The sequence below is a fragment of the Gymnoscopelus braueri genome (genome assembly GCF_963280865.1).
Source record: "Gymnoscopelus braueri genome assembly, chromosome: 14".
Classification (NCBI taxonomy): Eukaryota; Metazoa; Chordata; class Actinopteri; order Myctophiformes; family Myctophidae; genus Gymnoscopelus; species Gymnoscopelus braueri.
Window position 1 is genome coordinate 42,536,119 of NC_137619.1, and position 10,035 is coordinate 42,546,153.

The 10,035-nt window shown below is 39.5% G+C and overlaps 1 protein-coding gene across 5 annotated transcripts in view; it reads right to left on the bottom strand.

Moving 5' to 3' along the window:
• The window catches only part of golga4 (golgin A4), a 49,325-nt gene extending 40,573 nt beyond the window's left edge, over window positions 1–8,752 (bottom strand). For 3 of the 5 annotated variants that reach the window (XM_080449965.1, XM_080449963.1, XM_080449964.1), the window contains exons 1-3: window positions 8,528–8,752; window positions 6,016–6,093; window positions 3,048–3,149 (exon numbers count right to left, since the gene is read on the bottom strand). In XM_080449965.1, the coding sequence (XP_080306091.1) occupies window positions 3,048–3,149; window positions 6,016–6,093; window positions 8,528–8,620 (273 nt within the window). In that variant the 5' untranslated portion in view covers window positions 8,621–8,752. The remainder of the gene's footprint in view (window positions 1–3,047; window positions 3,150–6,015; window positions 6,094–8,527) is intronic. The other 2 variants (XM_080449966.1, XM_080449967.1) reach the window with 1 other exon arrangement.
• Between the last annotated feature and the right edge of the window lie 1,283 nt (window positions 8,753–10,035).

Sequence of the window (10,035 nt, forward strand, 5' to 3'; positions counted from 1 at the left end):
AGCAATTGTCTACTTCACACAGGATTCATCCCTGTCGTTAGATCGTTTTCCCTCCAAGACATCATTTGGTAACTCGCTACGATATGGCCATTAACCCACTAATGGGCCGGTCATGCTTTGTTGGGCTTTGTTTGGAGTCAAATAAAAGTGCCTGAGTGAAAATGAACTGGCCCATTAGTGATGTAAACCAAGGCCTCACTTAAGTGCGTACTCCATCCCACTTCTCTCTACAACAAACCACATCAATTAATTAAGGCTCAACAGCATGGTATTGGTAACACGTCTCAAACTGATCGGAAGTGGCTCAACAGGGTTTTTAAGCAGGCCTCTAGAATAATAGGTAATGGCCTGGGTAGGCAGTTACTGGATGTGATCTACACCACTGTTTCTCAACCAGTGCTATAAGTTAACATACCTTTGTTTAAATAATATTTCATAAATCCAACAAGTGTAAGATAGTATTTGAAGTTCTAATAGGCATAGTGTGGGGAAAGCTTGAAATGACCCATACCCCATTCCCCCCGCCCTTTTTTTCCTACTCTGTACATGGTGTTTTATATTTGTGATGATATTGAATGTTTGGTGCCATTTCATATGTTGATGAATTGAATACCTAGGACCCCAATGGAAACAAGACAGCAAGGACTTTTTTGGTGTTCCTTTAGGACAAAGTGTTTGATAGTACTCGTGCTGTTTTTACATTACTGTCTAATAAAATATTCAATCAATCAAAATGGTTTAATATACTTTGTTGCATGCAATGAAAAAAAAGATCTACAAGCACCCTCTGCACTGGACCGTGAGCTTTTATTTTAAAAACTGTGATGACTGTGTTATATGCCGCAGCCTTCTTACATACTGTAATATATTGTTGAGTAGAGGGGGGGTGGGGGGTCCTTGACGATTGTTCAAAATATGCTAGTGGTCCAGAGCTCCAAAAAGGTTGATCTACACCTGCTGCAGAAAGAGGCCAGGGTAGAATAATGCTGTGCCAAGCCTGCCAGTACGGCAAAGTGTGCTTAGTTCATACATTTGAAACTTCACTCCAATAAGATGAATCGCCATGGGGAAGTTGTACAGTAATACTGTGTGGTGTGCCAGAAACTTGACAACACATCTTAACTTATTTCCCATGCTGAGGAATGCTATTAACACAATGAAACAGAGCAATTAGGCTAAATTATCTTTGAGCTACAGTGCCAGGATGATGAAATTAAACCTCATTATGCTACGCTCCTCCAAGGCAGGATTTTATCAGATGTGGTGAATGGTGATGATGACATTGTGATAACATGGTGCTGAAACATGACAAGAGACATAGTGGCTAATTTGGGAGACATGAGGGGGTTTATCACAAGTCAGTGAAGATAAAGTTGTTCGCTAACCTATTGCATCTCAATATGCAAATTATCCAGCCATTGTGCACGGCTTAAAGATCATTACAAAGTAGATGCATGATAATGCAAGAAGAAGGAGGCTATAACTTGGAAAACATGCCTTTTCTTGAAAGATGATAGATTGAATGAAGCTCAAGTTGATAAGCCTAGGACTGTCACGATTACAAATTTAAGTTGACGATTAATTGTCACTCAAATAATTGCGATTAACGATTAATTGTGTGTTTGGCCATTGAACATTGAAACCTATGAATACAAATTTAATTTGCCTTTTAGGCTTCGTAAAAAAGAAAAATCCAGATATAAAAAGGCAGATATAACAAATAACTTAAATATACAAGAAAATATTGACATATTTACCGTAATAATTTTATACATAAAAAAAAATTCAACATGGAGACGGTTTTGACGACTATGCAAAAAATAATTGCGATTATCTCAAATAATTGCAATTAGACAATTATGTAATAATTGTGACAGGCCTAGATAAGGCCATATTACACATGGCCTTAATGGAGTTCAGTTAACATTGATGGAGTTATCGCATGTGGACTCTGACCTTAGGAAACACAAATGAGTTCTAGCAGCAGCTTACTTAATACAGCTCATGAAATCACAGACGTTATAAAACCCATCCATTGCATGAAAAGTTGTAGTAGTGCCAAGTACAGAAGTTTGCGTAAACAACCCAAATGAGCATATTTTATTTGTTTTATGTTCCCTGAGCCTGCTTTTAGCCTCTTCCCATGAACACAATCGCTGCCTGGTTTATGATATGACCTTCATACAGTAAGTGCAGGTGGCTTAGGGCACTGTTTGTTCACTTGAAAATACGTACAAGAACTCTTTTCCCCCCCCACAGCTCAAAGACTGCAACTTGTAAAACCAAACTTCAACAGCTCTCCAAATAAACACAATGTACTATAGGGCCAGGGGAAAGAAACATCAGTCAACATAATGAACAGGAGGTTGTTGGGAGTTTTAACCACATTAACCCACTATTCTAGGCATGTCAATATAGGTGAACATTTTCAAAGATTTTCAAAATTTCCAAAACAAGTGAAAATAGCCAATCTGCAAGCTCACAATGCATCACAACGCGTTGTCAGCTCAAAGATAGCATTCTCTCACTATTTTTGAAAATAAAACAAAGTATAAAATAGGGCTTAAGTGGTTAAAAACTAAAGGCAAGCAGCTAAAAAACCTTAAGGACATGGGGGATGTAGGGAAGGTAACAATCTTTTCCTATGGGACAATTATAGGACAACTGAAGGGACAGGTAAATAAATTGGCATACAGCGGAAGGAAAGCACACAAGCTTTTCTATTCCATACGGACAAACCATCCATCACTCCCGTTAGATGCAAGGTTAGCCTAGAGGTGAGATGCCTTCAAGTTTACTAGTATCCAAAACAAACAGGAAGGAAGAGAGAGAGAGAGAGAGCGAGGGAGGAAGGGGGAATCAAGCAGTCTTCACATACTACATAGGCGACAATCCTCTACCCTAGTCCCCAAAGAAAGTGCTGAGATGCGAGGAAGTAAGTAACAAGGGCAGAAGGAGTTGGAGGAAGAGGTGGAGCTTGAGGTGGGAAAAGGAGGAGTTGAAGGAAGCAGAGCAGGGGGGGGGCGGGGGCGTGAGAACCAACTCACCACACTGGCTACCTGGGCCGTTTTGGGTCGTTTTGAATGGTCCAGAGCAAAGATAGTATACTCAGACAGAAAAGCAGGCTCTGCTATCATCCCGGCCAGCATCTGACCCCGTCAGTGCAGTTAACGGGACGAGAAGAGTCAGGGTGAGAGGAGGAAGAGGGAGACAGAGAGCAATGAGAAAGAAAAACAACACTGTGAGTGTGAAAACAGCGCTGAGGTGGTGGGCTGTCGTGGCCAGGCCCGTCCGTAAATACCCTACGGAGAGCCTGGCCTGACGAGGATGAACAAGAAACACACAAGAGTCACACACGAGAGAGAGAGACAGAGACAGAGACAGAGAGAGTGGGGCTGTCACGATTTCAAATTTAAGTTGACGATGACTAATATTAATTGCGATTAACGATTTAATTTAGTTTTTGGCCATTGAACATTGGAACAGAATACAAATTTAATTTGTTTGGTTTTTAGGCTTCATGATCACAAATTGCACAGAGCAGATATGACCAATAACTTAAATGATACGTAGCCTGCGAGTTAGTTCAGGCAGCATACACTCGAGAGGTTACATGTATGCTCATTAATATGTGGCTGTATACAGCGTCATGCAAGACCCATACGTCATACACTGACGTGGCAATCAGCTGTCCAATCGGGCGGGTTATTTAAGCTCACCTAAGTTTGCGTTCCTTCCACTCGTGTGTTATGGTTGTTGTCATGCGGCGTTCGCTCCCACCACCACCCCAGCACCACCAGTAGGCTCTGCTATTGGTCTGTTTCCCATGGGGGGGTTGTTATTATATATCTATCTCCCTGCTCTTAATGGTTAATGATGGTTGTCTAAATTGTGCTGAGCAGGGAGAAAAATGTAGCGAGAGAGCCTGAACGCCAAGATAAAATATTACATCCACACGTGTATTCTCATTCTATAATATTGGTTCAATCTATTCGGTCTATAATGGGTCAATCTATTCGTGAGTTATCTGACTGAAATATACAAAGAAATTACTGACACATTTAATAATGTTAAACTTTCCAAAAAATTTAAAAATAGCGGAAATAGCAGATCTACAAGCTTACAACAACGTTGCAAGCTTGTAGATCTGCTTTTTTTTTTTTTTTAATGCATTTTTTCAACGATTCTGACAATTACAGAAAAATAATTGCGATTATCTCAAATAATTATGATTAGGCGATTATGAAATAATTGTGACAGGCCTAAAAGGGGGAGAGAGAGAGAGAGTAAAGAAAGAGCGTGTGAAAGGGACTGAAGGAAAGTCGGGTGAAACATGAACCAATCAACATCGATCAATGTTATGAATAACAATTTGACATCTCTGTACACAGTCCCGTGTCACAGCAAAATGGCTAGGTTTTTATTTTATGTGTGGACTAACACAGCATTCAAAATGTTCGCGTTCCCCTGAACGAGAACGATTCATTGTCAAAGAAGAACCGTGTCAGTGATGTCAAAAGGTTAAAGAGCTGGAGGATGAAAATCAAAAAAGGTGCAGTGATGATTACAAGAGCTTCTAGGTGAGGGTAGAATAGGACGCTTTCAGATGGGTGACAGAGCCTCTGCACTTCTGATGAGATGATGAGAGAAAGAAGAATGTTGAGAGTTGACCCCCCAAAAAAAAGGCACAACTTCACCACCGGAGGCAGCGGTTTGCCTGGTTGAAATGTAGCTAAAACCATTACCCAATGGAAATAGCAGCGCTCGAGGGGATAGGTCTACTGTCTGCACCACCCAAAACAACATAACATCCAAAATACTAAAAAATACATGTATTGACCCTAAGTTGCATCATCCGACTCCACACGTGGTCATGTTATCCACTTCATTCCTAGTCTGCTCCCGTGTAATGAGAGCCAGTCCTTAATAAACTTGTCCATATCCATTAACAGAGATCAAGAGTTGGGGGGGGGGGGAACGCAGCAGCAACTCACTGGAGAAAAACATTGAAAAGAGAGGATTCATCAATAATTCATATACATAATATAATGGGGTCTAGAAATCAAAATGCCATGTGGTTTTGAGGGCTGATTTGATGATTAGTCTGCTCCTCCTGAATAGAGTTAAGAAAATAAAAAAAGTCATACTACTTTGATAGCTTAGTTTATGAAAAAAGGCCTTGAAATGAATCTATCATTGATTTTGACATTCCAGTACCACTACCTTGTATGAAGTACTGTATTGCAGTCTGCTAAAATAAAAGAGCATACATTTAAAAAATATAAAATAATGTGTTTAATCAAAAAAAGACTGACAATGTCAATGTTATTGAGGCCCATCTGTAGGCCTAATCCAATCCACACTGACAAGTACTAAGTAATGGCCATATTCAATTCACTGAATAATCTACCTCTGCCACCTGAGGCATTTGTAATCACTCAGATTTGGGTAACAACGGAAGTGGATCATTTTGACCAGTGATCACATTAACCCAGGTGTCCGTACAGTATTTTGGGCAAACTTTCAAACATATATATATTTTTTAAATAGCTAAAATAGCCGATCTACAAGCTCACATCACGACATATCACAACACGCAGTGGGCTTGTAGATTGGTTATTTCCGCTATCGGTCGTACAATATAAGGGCTTAAAGTTGTTAACAGCTTTTATCAGGGACTGAGGATGGATTATTAATTAAATAGTTGACCAAAATCTTCCTTCATCAGTGACTGAAGACCTTTTAATTCATCATGAATGTACCGATAGCTGGCAGCACGGCAGTCAACGAGGGAGGACTCATAAATCATTCATTAACTGGATGTTTGGAGGGAACAAAGGTATCACAGGCATTGAGGGACTCGCCTTTCATCACACGGTTCTACTGAAAAGTGCCCGTTATTAAGTCATTTGGGGAGAGAAATAATGCCTCAAATGGTGCAAGCAGCCGGCAGCCTGAGCACAAGCCATCATGTGTCACACACCTGCATCTATCACTGGCTCACACCCTGCTTACCTCTCTGTCCCGAGGAGAGGTTGGCCCATCGTGCTGAAAGGGGGGTGTGAGGCTGCCACGCCTCTCTCCAGCACCCAACTGAAACAACAGACACAGGTGCAAAAAATGAATAAAAAACATGGTCATCCTGCACTTACTAATTACTATATCCTACTCTTAATGTAGTCTGTTTTGTACATGACAGGATGCAATGCAAGTCACCTTTTCCATCAGAAAACCGCCCACAATTAAACATTAATTCTCGTAGGAAACTTTGCATAGCTTAACATTCTAAATTCTGTTCTAATAACACGTTTATTAACCAGATGTCGATATCTAGGCCTGTCACAATTATTACATAATCGTCTAATCGCAATTATTTGAGATAATCGCAATCATTTTTGCATAATCGTTTCCATGTTGAAAAATGGATGTACATCCATTTTCAAATATTAAAAAAAAGCAGAAATAGCTGATCTACAAGCTTACAACGCGTCACGAAGTATTTCTGATAGTTTTACATGTATAAAATTATTAAATGTCAATAATGTCTTTGTATATTTCATTATTTGTCATATCTGTGCAAACATTTTTTTACGAAGCCTAAAAGGCAAACAGAAACAGAAATATATTTGTATTCACATGTTCCAATGTTCAATGGCCAAACACACAATTAAATCGTTAATCGCACTTATTTGAGTGACAATTAATCGGCAATTTAAATTTGTATTCGTGACAGCCCTAGAATCATACCTTTATTTTAAAAAATCCTCTGCATGAATTGCAGCAAGCAAACTAGCCTTGGATCAAGACGGTCATATGACAGTCTTGAATCAAGACCACAAGTAAACCAGCTATGCTGCCCACTCAATCCTATCCGAAATCAGCAGTGATGTAAACTAAGTGGCCGATGAATTCATTAGAATAAACAGCATCGAAGGTGACTATAATATGTGTAGATGAGAAGGCCAGGGAAAACAAGCATATGGCGAGCAGCAGCTGTCAGCAGCTGTCACCCAAAACTAGAATAATGTGCATACACATCAATCATAAGAGGGCTGTAAGCACACACACTGCCAAAAGACATGACTGTTTACATGACGCCTACAAGACAAATATGACACTTTTACAGCCTCTCTGTCTACTGTCCCAGACAGACTGAACTTCCCGGACTCAAGTCTTTTCCTGAACGCATCTTTAAACATCAGCTGATGACAGCCAGACAGTGATGTAAAGTAACTAAGTATGTACTCAAGTATTGTACTTAATTACACTTTGGAGGTATTTTTTACTTTACTGGAGTATTTCCAATTGTCAATAAGTTTACTCCATTACCAGCTCAGAGGCAAATATTGTACTTTTACTCCACTACAATTATTTACAAACCTTAGTTACTTAGCAGATTTTATTTATTATTACAAAACCTACATTAACCACTTCAGCCCTATATACTTTGGCTATTTGAAAATAGCCGATCTACAAGCTCACAACGCCTCCCATTTTCAAAGGATTTTCATACATTTAAAAAAACTTGTGAAATGGGACAATTCTGCATAATGAGTACTTAATTACTTTTGGTACTTCAAGTATATTTTGATGCCACTATACTTCTGTGCTTTGTCATGGAATTTTGGATCAATCAGCAATCAAAAAGGCGACAATATTCTAGGTGGTGGTGATTATGCTTTATGTTACATGATATCATGGTCAGAAGTACATTAACACTGTCAGTGGTACGGTAGTTCTGCCTCGAGCACAGGGCAGAGATCATAGTCATACTGTTAGCTGCTTCAAGGACAAGCTGAACCATAACAAGATAGGCTGTACCAAAACAATAGCTATTATTAGGCCTAGTGGAGACATTTAGGCTCTTACAAGCTGTCAAATGTCATAATGTATTGTAGACGTATTATAAGTGATGGTAAAATATAAAAGGTTAGATATAAGCAGCCATATCATTTCTTCCTCAACTTTTACTGGAGTAATTTTGTGAACACTGGTACTTTTACTTGTAAGTGATTGAATACTTTATTAGTAGTTTGCCCCAAAAAAAAAGCACAGGAGGAGAGTGCAGTTAAATACAATGTCTGCTAAGAGGATTTTAAACCCAAGAAAGCCTATGGCTAGTGTATATATACACTACTATGCAAAACATCATATAAACAGTTTGAAAATAAATAAATATATATATATATATATATATATATATATATATATATATATATATGAACAGTAAACAACAGTATTTCAGAGTACCATACATGATGGTATTGACACTTTAAAAAAAAAATCTAGTACTTTTCCCACCACTGATGACAGCTAGCCTGCTATCCTGACAGCTAGCCTGTATCTGGGCAATACACACAACGTTAGCATTGTGGCTAGCAGCCCGTAGTAAGCTATGTATGTGTGTCAGTGTCACCTAATGGTGAAACTTGGTTCACTGAACTTGACACTAAAGGAATAATCCGTGTCGTTGTGTGAGTGCGTTCATTGATTGTTTTAGGCTACCAGCATATAAACAAACACTGACCTGCTGGGCCTGCTGCTCCCTCTGCTGTGGTGACTGCGCACTCCTCTGAGGAGACTGCTCCTCGTTTATCTTCTGCTTCAGCTTTTTAAACATGGTGGGACGCCGGTGGAGATGTTCTTCTTATTATTTCTGTACATGAACAGAGAATAAGTCTATACTTTCCACCAGGGAAGTGTTTCAGTTGTGTTCGATATAGGCATCCAGTCTAGCAGGGCTAGAGCTTCCAGACACTTCCTTGTTCGTTCACTGTCAGACAGTGTTGCCAGGTTTTGTGAGAGAAATAAGCAACCAGGTCTAGGAAAACGGTAACAGGTTAGGTGGGCATTAGGGACATCTGGGCACCTTGGTGTAAAATTGGCTATTTTATCCAAAATGTAGAAGTTTTTTTTATTTTTTAAATGGTCTTAAGTAAAATAAAGTGTACATGATTAGAATATGCTTAAACATTAGACAATTAAGGTGTAATAGCTGTAGTATACAACCCTCGTAGACGTATTTATGATTCTGACGTTTTCAATCTACGAGAGTTGTAGGGTTCACGCCCCATGGAGACCTGAACTTTCTGCACTATACCCCGCAAAGTACTCCAAACGTGTACAAATTGAAAATAAAGGTGCTTACCTCAAAGCCCCAAATGTTAACTACTGCTACGGGGTAGTAGTTTAATGTAATAATCCATATCTTTCAATAAAGAAGTGTTTTAATGCCGTCTGTGGCCGATTCTGTCGGAAGTTCCCAATGGGCGGTAGTGACGGGAAGTGAGGGGGCGCATCCGGTGAAACCCGGAATTACACTAAATGTAAACAGGAAGTAAACGAGGGTGAAAAAATGGCGTTCGGCCACAGACGGCATTAAAACACTTCTTTGTTGAAAGATATGGATTATTACATTAAACTACTACCCCGTAGAAGTAGTTAACATTTGGGGCTTTGAGGTAAGCACCTTTATTTTCAATTTGTACACGTTTGGAGTACTTAGCGGGGCATAGTGCAGAAAGTCCAGGTCTCCATGGGGCGTGAACCCTACAACTCTCGTAGATTGAAAACGTCAGAATCATAAATACGTCTACGAGGGTTGTATTATATACTACAGCTAAAGGTGTAATATCTCTAGCCTGGTAACCTCGCATCACCAGTCATTCCACTACTAGCCTGGTAACCCCCCCCCCCACCACCTCCCTCCAGATACAATTGCTACAAATTGCTACAAAACCTGTACATCCAGTCATTTTGGGGCTTAAACAAGTTGAAGGATAAAATTAAGTCTGATGATGTACCGTGCACGTTCACATCATGTATACTTTACATGACTTAAAGGGTAAGACCACTTTGCTAGAGGTTTGGGTTGTGTAGTTACCTTGCCATGATGTAACTCCAAAGGTGGGCAAGAAATCAAAAATAATTGCTCCATTGATTAGAAATTGATAACTCAAAAATATGCTCCTCATTGACTTACATTGTATGGTAAAACAGCTCTCAAAGTCACTCTTTTAGCACATAAATGAACAC